This window comes from Orcinus orca, chromosome 15, assembly GCF_937001465.1.
Source record: "Orcinus orca chromosome 15, mOrcOrc1.1, whole genome shotgun sequence".
NCBI classification, from domain to species: Eukaryota; Metazoa; Chordata; class Mammalia; order Artiodactyla; family Delphinidae; genus Orcinus; species Orcinus orca.
Genome location: NC_064573.1, coordinates 40,775,213 through 40,790,357, shown reverse-complemented (window position 1 = coordinate 40,790,357; position 15,145 = coordinate 40,775,213). Strand labels below are relative to the sequence as shown.

The 15,145-nt window shown below is 40.1% G+C and overlaps 1 protein-coding gene and 1 long non-coding RNA gene across 6 annotated transcripts in view; one reads left to right on the top strand and one right to left on the bottom strand.

The window, feature by feature from the left end:
- Positions 1-14,116, bottom strand: part of NOL4 (nucleolar protein 4) — a 400,768-nt gene extending 386,652 nt beyond the window's left edge. For 3 of the 5 annotated variants that reach the window (XM_049697981.1, XM_004273705.3, XM_004273706.3), the window contains exon 1: positions 12,790-14,116. In XM_049697981.1, coding sequence (XP_049553938.1) covers positions 12,790-13,050 — 261 coding nt within the window. In that variant the 5' untranslated portion in view covers positions 13,051-14,116. Of the gene's footprint in view, positions 1-11,645; positions 11,739-11,835; positions 12,033-12,789 lie in introns of those variants that run through there. The other 2 variants (XM_049697978.1, XM_049697979.1) reach the window with 2 other exon arrangements.
- On the top strand, positions 11,976-14,195 carry LOC125961252 (uncharacterized). The gene is made up of 3 exons (XR_007471690.1): positions 11,976-12,574; positions 12,741-12,993; positions 14,097-14,195. It is a non-coding gene; the product is annotated as an uncharacterized LOC125961252 (long non-coding RNA).
- The last annotated feature ends 950 nt before the right edge of the window (positions 14,196-15,145 follow it).

Below are 15,145 nucleotides of genomic sequence, written 5' to 3'. Positions count from 1 at the left end.
TGTTATCCTTTGTGAAGTTGTCCACTTAACATAGAAAAAGTTAAGTGAAGGACAGGAATAAAGACGCAGACATAGAGAATGGACTTAAGGACTTGGGGTGGGGAGGGGGAAGCTGGGGCAAAGTGATAGTAGCATTGACATATATACACTACCAAACGTAAAATAGATAGCTAGTGGGAAGCAGCAGCATAGCACAGGGAGCTCACCTTGGTGCTTTGCGATGACCTAGAGGGGTGGGAGAGAGATGGTGGGAGGGAGATGCAAGAGGGAGAAGATATGGGGATATATGTATGCATACGGCTGATTCACTTTGTTGTACAACAGAAACTAACACAGTATTGTGAAGCAAAATTAAAAAATAAAATAAAATAGATAACTAAAAAAACAAAGTTAAAGTTGGAAGGCAGAGAAGATGATATACACACTTCAATATCAAATTTTCATTTAATACATGCTAATATATAATTATTTGTTAAATTTATGATAAGACAAAGATCTCTTCTTTACGTATGGGTCTACTGATTGACATTCCAAGTGTATAAGCTCCCCAATAATGCATTGTCTATGCCTTCTAGTTTCAGTTACTTTAAAGTAGAATGAGAAGTTAGTTATTACTTGTAAAGTAATCAAGGCTGTGCAGAAACCTAAGTTTTCTTCTTTTTTTCTCTATTTTTCCTAATTGTTTTTTAGCAATTAACATTTATTTTGAGCCTTTCTAAAGCACTGAATTTAAGTTCATGCACTCAATTCATCAGTTTATGAAATATTTAAATCACAATTATGATAATAATTGAAATTCACTAAAAAGGATGTGGGAAAAACATAACCAGTAATATGCACACAACTCAATTTTATGTGCACAAGGTATAAGTAACTACAGGGTAGACTACTGTGAATGAATCTGTCCACACCCTGGGAAGAGAGAGTTTTGGTTAATTCACTAGTTAGTGAAGTTCTGTTAAGAGATCTTTTATTATATTTTCAAGCAAAATGCCATCTTGCCTTGATTTGAAAATCGTATCTAGTTAGGTCAATTGGTTAGAGCATGGTGTTATTATGACGAAGCTAGACATTAGATCCTCATATATGTCACTTAGTTTTGCCCCATGTTCCTAGATTAAACCCCTAAAGCCCTCTAGCCATCTGGCAACTGCAGTCATGTTCACCTATAAGTATCCTCTCTGTACCCCCTCACACTGGCATCCAACCAAAAGAAAAAGAATACTTTCAGAAATATTGGCCAACCTTATTTCAATGACTACTATCTTTATATATAATATGAGACCCAAATATTCAAATAATATTTTCTGAAAACATATCTTAACTTTTAAAAAGGAAGGAAAATAACTACTAATAACAAAAACACCCACTCTCTGTCTGTAAGACAAGTTATTCTTTCTTATTAGCAAAATGAAGTTTCCAACTTCCTGAACTTATATTCTGAATCTCCTTCTCAACCTTGCAGTTTTCTAACAGCTCTGTAACTGTGAGAATAACTAGCACAGATGAATACTTGATTAAAATTAGGAAGAGTGGAACATAAAAGACTATTGAATGAACCTCAGATAGAGAAAAAAGAAAAAAAATCAAAATAAAGATTTTCTCTTCTCAACAGAGAGGGGAAAATAATTTCCAGTTCCAGCTAATATCTTAACAGAAGAAGATATACCTATTAATATTATTTTCTATATTATATTCCCCAAACACTAGGCAGGTCTTCTTTATAAGGTATAATATTATAACAAAATAATTTAAAAATAAAATTATAGAATAGTTATTTCTAATAAATGATAATGGATGCTATATTTTGTTATTTTTCTCTATGTATTCAGGAATACTTAAACATACATTAATATAATTATGTGAATAATAATGTCTTTTGATATGTGCACTCCTCTATCTCTATCCTCCCATGAAAAACCTAAAACTGTAAGCCACCTCATATTCTATTTAGGAGACAGAGTGGAATATAATAGAATATATGATGGAAGATAATGAAATAAAAAGTTTTTAAGTAAAAACGTTGAGAAAAATCAAACTAATATACATGTGTATATATATACATATGCATATATGTTATTAGGAATATATATATTCCTAATGTGATCAATCATTAAATATTTCAAATGATCTGTTAGAAATTATATATTTCACTAAATTATGGACCATCTCATCAAAAACTATTAAAATGGCAACACATTAGGCATTAGGCAAGAATATCATTTAAATTATTCCCAGTTGTATCTTAAACCACAAATAATATTAGTCAAATATGCTTTTTAAAAAGTTGTTTTAACTGAGCAAATGCTTTTTGGAAAATTTAGACCAAAAAATTATGTATTAGTTTTCTTTTGCTATATAACTGCAAATTGGTGGTTTAAAACTTCACAAACTTATTATCTCACAGTTTCTGTGTGTCCAAAATCCAGCACATTTTAACTGGGTCTTCTGCTCAGGTTCTCTTAAAGCTGAAATCAAGTGTCAGACAGCTGCATTCTTACTTGGAAGCCCAATTAGGGAAAGACCCACTTCCAAGCTTCCTTTGATTGTTGCCAGAATCCGTTCCTTGTGGTTGTAGGACTTAGGTCCCCATTGTTTTGCTAGCTGTTGGCAAAGCATGCTCTCAGCTCCTAGAGGTTGCTCTCAGCTCTTAACCACATGGCCCTCTCCATCTCAGCAATAGAGAACCTCCCTTACATTGAATCCATCTCAGACTTTGAAACTCTCTACTTCTGCTATAAGCCAGGGGAAAAAACTCTGCTTTTAAAAGGTTAATGTGATTAAGTCAGACCCACCTGAAAGAGCCCCCCTTCTTCAAGCTAACTGTGCCATATAACATGACATAATCATGGGAGTGATAGCTCATCATATCCACAGGTTCCACCCACACTCAAAGGGAAGGGAATTAAACAAGTGTGAGGGTTATTTGGGAATTATCTTAGAATCCTGCCTACCACAGTATACAAAAATTGAAGAATCATAGGGAAGACGCTTAGTGGCAGAGACTGGCATGTGGATTTAAAATCACAGAAATCTGAGCAAGAAACAACTTGGAGTAAGATTTAGAATACTGCCTTAAAGTATAAAACTCCATATTCTAAGCAATATTTGAAACAGTAACTTTACTTTGAAAAGGTCTGTGCTTAAATAAGTATTCTGTATCGATCTCCCCTGGGTTTTTAGAAGGATTTCTCTGGGAAGTCTTTGTAGTTGTGGATGTAGTAACAACTTAGAGGTCAAAATTTACTTCTCCTCAACTCCAAAAACAAAACAGTTTATTATAAGATGATTTGATCCATATTCCTTTTAAATGCCTTTAAATCTATTTTTTCTTATATTTCACAAATCCTATTTTTAACATTTTATTGGAATTAACAAATTTGAAATTTTGTACAGCATGATTCAATTACACAACAATATCAAGCTATTGTATTATATTGAGTTACTGCTTGATAATTTGATTTCAATAACTGTATAACATTTATTTATAACTGTAATATTTCAAACAATATATTGAACCAAAGAAACTAACTTTTATTCTTTATTCATCTGATTTATATTCTGCAGCATAACCAAGGAGAGACCTCAAGTCCCTACCTATAAGACCTAAATCATAACATCCCTGCTCAAACACTTGGTAGCTGCCATTCCCTATAGAATGAAGGTCAAACTTTTTAACATGGCAGTAGATGTTTCCCATGATTTTGTCCCAGCCTACTTTTCCAACTTCAACTTTCACTGTACCCTCACTTCAGCTATTCTTGATTGTGTACCATCTCCGCAACTTGCCTTTGATGAAATAAACTCTCACCTCAACCAAACCAACAGCAAAAGTGTATAACTGTTTTATGGGTGTCATGGATTTGAATGGCTAAGAAATTATTTTAATATTGTGTTGATTAAGTACAGAGGCACCCCACCCTGTAAGAGAGGAGGTGATATTTTAGCTGAAGTGTAAGGTCTTAACCAAAGTGATTTAATGTGAAGCAACACTGTACTAGGAATTAGAGTAGTTGTCTCCAAATTGGCATGTGCACACCCCAGGGAACGCAAGAGATGACCTACTGAGATGAAGAAAAAATATATGTTTATATCTATTTAATATCAGCCTTATATATATTTTTGAACATGTGTTATCTGTTAAGTATTGATTCAGAACTATATGTAATTTATAAAAATACACATACTGGGGGAATATTTAATTTTTTAAATTATTGGAATGCATTATTTTAAAAGTTTGGAGACCAAAGCAAGGACTTTGGAATCCCACTGAAATAGTTTCTTATCCCAGTTCTAACACTTAGAAGCTGTGTGACTTTAGAAAGTTATCTTAACTGAAACCACAATTTTCTCAAGTATGTAATGAAAAGTGTTCATACTGTAGGACTATTGTGAATATTAAAGGGGACTTTTTTTAAAGGTATTAGCCCAATCTTTAACCAATATATATTAAGAACTTGATAAATGTAAAGCATTATTATAACATTATTATTAATCATTACATTCAATACTTGCTATTGCCTAAAGAAAAAACGTGCTTGTTAAAGAACTCTAGATGACAAGCAAAGTCACTAGTTTCTCAGCCTTAAAAAGAGCCCATCCTTGTGCCCTGTTGGTGGGACTATTAGATGGTATAACTGTTAAGGAAAACAGTATGGAAGTTCCTGAAAAAATTAAAAATAGAACTACTATGTGATCCAGCAATCCCACTTGTGGGTATACATCCAAAAGAATTGAAAGCAGGGTCTTGAAGGGACATCCTTCACACACCCATTTTCATAGCAGCACTATTTTCAACAGCCAAAGGTGGAAGCAACCCAATGTCTATTGACAGATGAATAAAAAAAATGTGGTAAATACATACAATAGCATGTTATTCAGCCTTTAAAAGGAAGGAAATCCTGTCACACACTTTAACATGGATGAATATTGAGGACACTATGCTAAGTGAGATAATCAATCACAAACAGACAAACATTGAGTAGTTCCACTTATATGAGGTATCAAAAGTAGTCAGATTCACGGAAACAGAAAGTAGAGTGGTGGTTACCAGGGGCTGGAGGGAAGGGCAAAAGGGAAATTGTTGTTTATTGGGTCTAGAGTTTCAGTTTTACAAGATGAAAAAGTTCTGGAGATCTGTTGCACAACAATGTACATATACTATTGCACCATACACTTATACATGTAAAAATGGAAAATATATATTATGTGTTTTTTACCACAATTTAAAAAAATAATTATAATTTTTTTAAAAAAGAGTTCCCAGTATGGCTATAAAACTAGTTCTGTGGTGGTAAATAAGAAGTTCCCATCTGTGGTATTGGGCTGGGAGGTGATTTTCATTTATTCCATTAATACTGAGCACCAGTGAGGTATTACACATTGCACACTCCCTTCCTTCAAAACAGGTTTTGGAAAAATTACCAAATTATCAAGCAATAGACATACTGCATGGTATGGTGTGGTAAGAATATGGTCGGTCAATTCAAGAGATATTAAGTTGGTAGAATCAACAATACACTGTCAAGTACTGACTATAAGGAGGGAAGAAAAGGGAGAAATCAAGCATATCACACAGATTTTTCACGTGGATAGGTAAGCAAATTGTGTTGCCATCCATGGAAAAAAATTTTTTTAAGAATTTTCTTTTTTGAAAGAGGTCAGCTTGGAGGACCTAGGATAGGGGAATGGAGAGAAGAGAAATTCATTTTTGAATTTGTTTAATTTTAGGTGCTTTGGAATATCTTGATGGAAACATCTAGTAGAAAATCCAAAACACAGATCTGAACCCCAGAAGATGTGCAGTAAGTCCCCAGAACAGAGACACAACTGAAGCCATGGACATGAGTATCATTACTCAGGAGAAAGAAAGAGTGAGAAAAGGAATTCAAGACATACCTTAGTGAAATTATTTACTTTCAAGGATGCCTGAGTAAACAATCCATAAAATCTGGAAAACAGGTTTGCCTTAGATTTTAACAGAGCTAACACACTATCTATAATGTCTGGTGGAAAGAGTGAAATGAAGAAATGACACCTAGCTAAGGTTGCTCTTTAGGTACAAAGACAAAGGACAAATATTTTCAATTGCATACAAACCTTAAAGAATAGAACAGAGGAACTCTTCTATAGGAAAAAAAAAAAAAGATGATAAGGAATCACAGTTAATCAACTGATGAATCAAAGAATTTAGAAGTAAAGAAAACCAGGTAAAAGAATGGATGATAAGCATTTAAGTACAGCAAAGGAAAATATCAATAATTGTAAGAAGCAAATTACGTACTATAACAAATATAAAAAACCTTGAGAGTAAAAGCAATTAGATAATATAACTGATATAATAAAATCAGATATATAACAATTATAATATAATCAATGTAATCGATTATACACAGGGAGGTAGTAATAAGGAGGTGAGAAGTGAAAATATATTTGTCTCTTACCTACCATTGGAGAAAGTCAATTATATGGTATAAAACTGAAGTCTATAGTTAAAAAATAAATGTAATTCACTCTCAATGTTTTTCTTAATCTTTTCTATTAATTTTACGAATAAATACCTCTGTGAAGAAGCCTTTATTAGCAATTTTTTGAATTTTGTGTATTTCTTTTTCTTTTGTTGTATTTTGGTAATATTATATTTTATTCTTCTTACTTAAATTAGCATATAATTATCATACTAGTTTCAGAAAATTATTTTTCCTGGTCCATATACAGTATCACTATCAATCAATATGTCTCATCTTCTTTTGGCATATATGTTTAGAGGGACATCTATAATCATGTTCAAAATTAGCTAATGGTGGTTATATCTGGGCAGGAGATTAGCATGAATTTTTAGCATTTTTTTCCTTTTCCCTTAGATTTTTGAAATAATGAGAATGTATCACTTTTAAGAAGACAAAGTCATTTTTATTTTCTAAAAATGGAGTAGGCAGAATATGTGAAAAACACATTAATACATATATATATATATATGTATCTTGTATTTTAACTCTGTTACAGTGTGATTTTTACTTCAGAACACAAATTATAATTACATCATGGTGTTCTTGCTTTGTTAATACTTAGAACATCTTCTGTTTTTATAGTATTTACTATGTGCCAGGCATATGCTATATATGCTCTATGTTTAGGAAGTATGAATTATGATTATTAATTCTTATCCCAAACTAATTAGGCAAGTAATATTATGTAAATTTACAAAGAAGAAACTGTGTCTTTAGTTAAGAAACTTCCCGTAATTAACAGGTTCAATAAATGTCAAATCCAGGATTTAAATCTTGCTCTAAAATCTATACCCTGCCCACTATAACATGTTTCCTGCTATCTATGCCATCCATGTTATCTTGTTATCCCAGGACTATGAAAATAAACGTAACCTAAAACACATTAGATTCACTTTAATTTTCCCAGTTAGATATAAAAAGTCTTGGCAAGTACAACAGCTATTAGTGAAAGGTCTTTATGATCTTGACATGGAGATGGAAACTTTGGAAGTTCTGTTGCCACATCCCTGAATTTCCTTCCTCATCTTTCCTTTATCCTACGCAAAAAGTCTAGAGTTAAAATCTTGACAAGCAGAATCTCCGCTGGCTCAGGAGGTTTCTAGAGGGAATATATATGAGTGCCGAGTCTTGCCCCTCACCTCCACTATAGTTACTAGCAAGACAAGGAAGAACCAATGGAAAAGTCAAGGGCTGGTATCTTCGGAAGTAAGTGTGGGATAGTCCTCATATACTAAGAGGGTCTGATTTCCTCCTAAAATTCAGGGGAGGGCTTCCCTGGTGGCGCAGTGGTTGAGAGTCCGCCTTCCGATGCAGGGGCCACGGGTTCGTGCCCCGGTCCGGGAGGATTCTGCGTGCCGCGGAGCGGCTGGGCCTGTGGGCTGTGGCCGCTGAGCCTGCGTGTCCAGAGCCTGTGCTCCGCAACGGGAGAGGCCACAACAGTGAGAGGCCCGCGTACCGGAAAAAAAAAAAAAATTCAGGGGGGTTATCTCTACAAGTCCTTTGCCCCTTAATCCTCACGGCCAACTGGCCTCTAGTAAAGGTACCCACATTCCCTGAGAGCCTTAAGGAGGCGCTGTGCTAGGGACTTGCCATGGATGACTTATCCCTCCCAACAAACCACAAGGAACCACTTAAGTCAGCTTATAAACCACAATGCTGAGAATCATACTTGGGATCTCTTTAACCCTCCCCCCACCAGAGACCTATGGTAGAGAGTGTCCCAAAATACTTAAATGAAGAAAACAAATGCATTGGTCATCAATAGCAATTCCCACTAGTATGGAAGTATTAAGAGATAAGCAAAAAATTGCTCATATCTCAGTGACTACTATTATGATTTGTCTCTGTGTCAGAGTTACAAAGTATCATCATGTATAGCTGGCATGTCCCTCAGCTTTGTTTTCTATAATTTCTATAGCAAATTCCAGATCAAGGCCCAATACATATGATGTGTGCCTCAGGCATGGGGTTAGGCCAAGTGGAAATGTATACAGACTCCTTATGTACTATTTCCTTCACTCTGACGTGGTATAAAAATTAACAAAAAACCATAGAGAACTAAAAAAACAGTAACTGGTTATGAACCCGTCCATGAATATTCATTCTAATCACTGTACAATAATCAATTAGTAGTATACACAGCAAGAAAATACGAAATTTGAGGCTACAGATTGCAGAACTGAATAAATCATCATTTTGAAATGACATAACTAGAGATAATGCATTTTCTTTTCTGGATGAAAGATTCATTTATGTTTCCTAGTGGAATAAATAAAGGGGAAAAATACACATGAATGGTAAAAAAAAAATTAAGCCAAAGTGTCTGTTCCTACAAATACAGGTCAAGAAAAGCATTGCTCACATTATTTGATTTTACAGTTTGGATATTCATTACCTTGTTTTCTTAAGACTGAAAAAAAAAAAAAATGTGAGTTTACTGAATTTCCTAATGTTTTATACAATGCAGTCGACTTTTTAAAAAATACACGTTAGGGGCTTCCCTGGTGGCGCAGTGGTTGGGAGTCTGCCTGCTGATGCAGGGGACACGGGTTCGTGCCCCGGTCCGGGAAGATCCCACATGCTGCGGAGCGGCTGGGCCCGTGAGCCATGGCCGCTGAGCCTGCGCTCCGGAGCCTGTGCTCCGCAACGGGAGAGGCCACAGCAGTGCAAGGCCCGCGTACCGCAAAAACAACAACAACAAAAAAAATGACGTTAACACATTAACAATATTACTAACGAAAAGTTGTAATGAAATTTCTGGTTCTTTTCTAAGTTTACCTTTCCTAATATCAAGTGGTAGAATGTGCTGTGGTGCTTTACATTTTAAATGTGATGTTTCAACTAATGTTGCCAGAAACAAAATGTCAATGAGGATGCAAAGCTTCTAAAAACAAACTAAACTAGAACTATCAAAGACATAAAATAGAGTAACCATAGTCATGCTAATTTTAAACGGTCACTGATTAAACATTTTTTTCCTAATCAATGTCAGGCATTTGCTATATCTTTTTCAGAACTGTTTTTAAGTTATTCATAATTTCATACTTCTAAATTTCTCACACCTTTAATGAAGGAACATAAAAATAATAGTGGTAGCGTGGAAAAGAACTTAGATGCAATGCTCAGCAAACCTTACATATGTGTGTGTGTACGCGCGCACGTGCACATACACATTCCCACTCCAGACCTAAAATGGCTGAGTTGCAGGATATTGTTGCTTGGTGACCAAACAGTATCTCCTCAGCCACACAGTAATCTAAACAGTGACAGATATGTCTCCTCAGTTTTAGGCATGGCCAGGACAAATATTAAAGGGCATGTTTATCTTCTCCAATCTTCCACATTTTTAAGTCAGTTGTCACTTGCTTGATTTTATCATCAGTTATATCTAGGCTTCAGGGGGGAAAGTATTCGCAAACCTACATATGTTATTTTGGAAAAACAAGAGGTAGAACCAAGCTTCTTTCAGACTGAAAGATAGTCCTGTTTCAGTTAAGTCTGTGTGGTGTCTGCTCTCTTCTAGTCCGACCTCCCAGTTGCTATCAGTCTCCCTTTCTTTCATTAAACACAAGAAGTTAATTAGCCCCAGCCTGTCCTCTCCCCTTCTCTCTTTCCCTTTTTGCAGTAGTAATGATGTCTAATTACCGGCAACTGTGGGTTACTGAAACACCAGGCGCAAATCTCTCTCGATGACAGCAAAGCCAGCCATGAACCTTCAAGCCTCAAAAAGCTAGCATGATTCTTAGTCTACTTGAAAATACCATTCAAATACAGTACTTTCTTTCAACCGATATATGCCTTTGAATGAAAAGAAAAAGATATTCTTTGTCTTTCTGGTGACTACACTCCTGTTATCATAAAGAAAAAACATATTTTTAAGGAAAAATATTTTGAGATGTGGGGAAACACATGATAAAAGGGGATCTTTATTTTTTAACTCATTGAAATGATGATTGGCTGCCTCTCAGAGAAGGAGGAGCCTATAATTCTATGTCAGGAGCAGCATAAAAATTTCATAAACAGCAATAGGAGAGTTCATGAATTAAAAACATCTGCAACATTTCCAAACGGGTCTGAATGAAGATCAGAGCTCTTAAATACTACACGGGAAACCATTATCCAAGAACATCACCTGAAGGGTTACATTTTCTCCCCTAACTATATGGAATCCTTACTGAAAAGAGACACACGTGTTACTTTATTATTAACCCTGGAGTTGTTACTCTATATTAGATGTCTTAGCAGCAGTTCTTTAACAACTCTGCATTAATTTTTCAATGAAAATATGGTATCTGAGCATGTGAATGCTGGTTTGAATTACTGGCATCCATGTTTATCTTAGCGCCTCTACAACCATTACAGAATTTACGCTAGAATTTTGAATTAATGTTTTAAAAAGGCACACCTGTTTATACATTCAGTGGATGTAACAAAATCCATGCAAGTATAAACTCACTGGTGCAATACACAAGTGAAGCTATCTGACACGTAAACAGAGGTGCCTAAGCATAACATAAAAAAATGAAAAGCAAACTCCCAAGCTAGCAATTTAAAAAGAAAAGACACAGAATTATTAAATAATATTCAGGTAAATATATCTTAAATGATTATTATATTCATCAATTAGCCCCGTATTGCCCAAAGGAAAATATATCCACATGCTGTGAATTCTAATTTACTTTGTCTAACAGTGAGTTATTTTTTTAAATCAAGTTCTTCATGTTACTCCCAATGCAAATGAATCAAAGCACTTCATTCTCTGTGACAGACTTCTGGCTCATCCAGATGTAAATAAACCTCAGTTCATCCGTGCTCATTACTTAGTAAAGCAATCTCACCATTGTCTTTAGCAATGCCACATGTTAAAAGAGAAGGCTGCATTTATAGATCGACCTTCTAGAAACCTTCCAACAATGGTACATTTTTTTAAAAAACATCAGAACTTTTATGTGTGTTTCCATTTCACCTTTATTTCCATGTCCCATTTTCCATATAAATTTCAAGAGAAATACACTCCCTTCAAACAACTACCTCTAATTAATCTCAAGAAACCATAAACTGCTTTCCAAACATAAAAGAGTCCTCCAAATAATCCTTTGAAAAACCTTTCATGCACATATTTCCAATTGAATATACCTCCGTTTGATAGAGAAGAATAGCTTTCAAGGCATCTCGTTTCTAGCATCCTCCAGGAATACTGCACGAGAAACAGTGGCCAGTAAGGAAGGGAGGAAAAGGAGCAAATGCTCAAGAAACCCGAAAGCGAGGCAAAAATGTACAGGATGCCAGATACCCTCCCCCACCCCTACTCCAGACGAGTACCCACCTAGCATGATGAAGAAAGAGGTCTTACGGATCTGATCTGCAATCCTACTTGTAGCCCACAATTCCCATCTCCTTAAAAAGGAAATTGACGCTGCCGCCGCTCCCCAGCCTCACAGGCTTCTGCCTAGTAAGCTGAGGTATACTGAGCTCTCAATGCCAGCGCCTGGGCTTAGAGCTTTGTGGCCATGAGACTAGAGCCATCCCAGAATAAGGAACAAATACGTACACCACTTGACTGCGCCCAAACCCATCTCGCTTTGTTGTTCATCATGTAGCTGCAGCTTTATTTGTGAAAGGGGGAAGTGAGGAAGGGAATGGGGGAAATAGGAGGAGGAATCTCCAGGACCTTATCTACAATCTAAATAGTCGTGGTAAGATCTCCGGGAGTGATAAAGGCGATCGGACAGCCCGGTGTCTCCCAATAGCGGCGGTCTAACAATAAAACCTGATAGTGTCCGGGGGAAAACCCCACATCCACGACCAGCGCCACGTTTGGGCTTTGTGCCAATAAGGAGACACTGTAGACTATCGATCAGAATCGTCTATTATCAGAGCGTGCGTCTGGGGTTCCAGCGTGGCCTTTATGAGCGGTGGCGAAGGCGGGACACGCGCCAGGCGCCCAGCGAAGGACGTGGGACAATGGCCCAGCCCGAGGACGCGGGACGCCGCCCGACCAGGGGATGGAAGCTCCAGCAGCGGGTCCGGGAGCCCGGAGGCCAGGAGGGCTGCGCGCTCTGAAGGTGCGCTGCCGCTTTAAAATAAAGGACCACAAAGACTCCACGTTGGGGGAAACGCGCCTGGCTCACGCGACTGGGGACGACTTGGGGAGGGGGTTGAGAAGGGTAGGGGCAAACGAGCCAACGGTGGCTCACGGCTCCCCCTTTCTCCTCCCCCCCCCCCCCCCAGCGCCGGGCTGCTCGGGCAGACGAATAACAGAGGAAGGCGAGTCACTCACCGTGGTCTTGACCGGCACGTAGAGCACTTGCTTTGCGCCGCCGCCCCCGCGGACCTCGTCCGGCTGGCCCAGCTGGAAACCCTTCGATTTGACCCAGAATTTAAATTTGGCGTTGTCCGTGGAGCTCGACTCGCAGCCGTTGAGGAGCTGGACGATCCGCTCGTATTTTTTACGGGTCACCGTCTTGGTCTTGCCTGAGTCCCCGTAAGTCCTGAGGCACCAGTCCTGGAACTGGCGGTACATGTCGCGCTCACTCTCCATGTTGCCTGCTCCCGGCCGCCGGCCGGATGCTCCCAGCGCACTTCGCACCTGTTCACCCCGGGCTCATGAAAAATGCAGCTCCCGCCACGATGTAGGGACGCGAGGTCCCGGCCGCCGCCAGAGCCTGCCTCGGGTGTGGGGGGGTGGGGAATGGGGAGTGGGGAGGAGGGTCGGTTGGGCACCAGCGATCAATGCCCTGTGCTACCAAGTCTCTGGTTCGTTCGTAATTGCGACGGATGTCTTGGACGCTTTTCTCGTCTTCTTAGTGATGGGTCTCTTTAATACTGTAGGAGTAGGACCATCCTAACAGCATCTGGCCCGGAGGAGCTGGGTTTTGAATAATTAAAATCCCATTCCTTGGTTTATCAAAAACCCACTATTGACTTGAGGTGGTCCCTCGACGCCTCGCCCGGGGCTGTGTCCGGGGCAGGCAGGTGGAGCGCAGCGCCGCCTCCCCGCGCGAGCCCCAGAAGCTTCCCCAGCCTCCGGCCCCACGGTCCAGGAGCGAGGGCTGCGCCTCTCTCAAAAGCAGCTGCCCGGCCGAGCGCCTGAGAGCGCGCTCCAGGGTCCTGTTCCGCTTCGGCCTTTCCCTGCGTGGGGCGTTCAGGGACTAGAAAGAGAGAAAGTTCTTACCTGTCATGTTGTTAAACCTATCAAATCCTGCTACACAGGAAATTTTTTAAGGTATTTTTAAAGCGGCATACAATGTCATTTCTTCAGATGCATTTAGGCTAAATTCCAGTCCCGGAGGTAGGTTCCAGGAGTTAAGTCCCAGAATTAGCAAAGCATTCACGAGGATTTGGCCATAGTTCTATAGGATAGCCTGTGGTACCCCAAACAGATATCCGTTCCAGGGAGATGTGGGTAAACGAAGGCAGGCCGCTGGCGGCGGGTCTCCCGGATAATGATGGGGTCCCCAGACAGGACTCTGGTCTCTGGCGAACTGGGTACAAGGCATAGAAGTAAGTTTATGATACAGATGCTTAAAACCCTTTGCATGAAATTAGAATATAGCGAGGTATCATTTTCCCATTGCTTGGTTACAGTTTGCAGTTCACACGGGAGGTTTCGGATGTCTATTTTCCCCCTGCCACGTCATGGACACCCCCTCCACACCTCAGAGTGGCCAAATATGAGTTCCTCCGGACGATTTCTCAAGCAAATGAAATCAGCGGTTCCTCCATTCAGGATTTCCATCCGTTTGTTACAGAGCTTGGAATAGGAGAGTTCCCATCCTCCTCGCGCTGCGATTGCGGCCGCTCCTCTTTATTCTACTCTCTGCGGAGGCCCGCGCCCGTCCCGGGAGGCGGCTCTGCCAGCAAGGCGGCCCGACCAGCGCTCAGCGCCGGGTCCGCGTCCTAGCCCACCTTCGCCCCTCGTCGTGGTCTCCCAGACGAAAGCCCCGACTGGGAACGCGGAGTGTTTGTACCCAGTGCGCCGCAGCTGGTCCCGGCACTTGCAAAATGGTCAGTGGCTCCTGCTCGGCCAGGCTTAGTGTGTGCGTGTGTGTGAGCCAGGGAGCGAGGGCGTGCGGTGTGCAGGGGGTGCGCCGTGTGTGAGCGCGTCTCCGGGAAGGTCTCGCGGCGGCTGGAGCCGGGACTGACAGCCCAGGCGGAGCGCGAGCAGCTCCACACACTAAACCTCTCGCCTCTTCCCTCACCCCCACCCCTCCCACTCCCCTCTCCTCCCGCCCCCCCTTCCCCGGCCCCTTCCAAGCTCTCTGATTGGCCAATGGGACAAAAGTTTCTGTGGAGACGGCTGGGCGCTGACGTCACGGACAGAATTGTCCCATTTAGGGATCCCGGGGGCAGTGCGCATGCTGCAGGCTGCAGGTTAGAGGCAGGAGGAGGTAGCAGCGGGCCCGGCGGCAGCCAGGTGGCGGAAAGGAGCACTCAGCATCCAGGTGGGGGGACGACTCCAGCAGGGTTTCCATGGAGATTCCTCTGGGTCTAGCCTAAAAACAGCAGATCAGCTGACACCATTAGCTCAGGACCTAATTACTGCTTATTGGAGCAACAAATGAGGGAGAGGGCCAGCTGCAAAGGAAGAGTTTTTATCCACCCCCCCCCTCCCCATCTCCTCCTCTCTCCCCTCT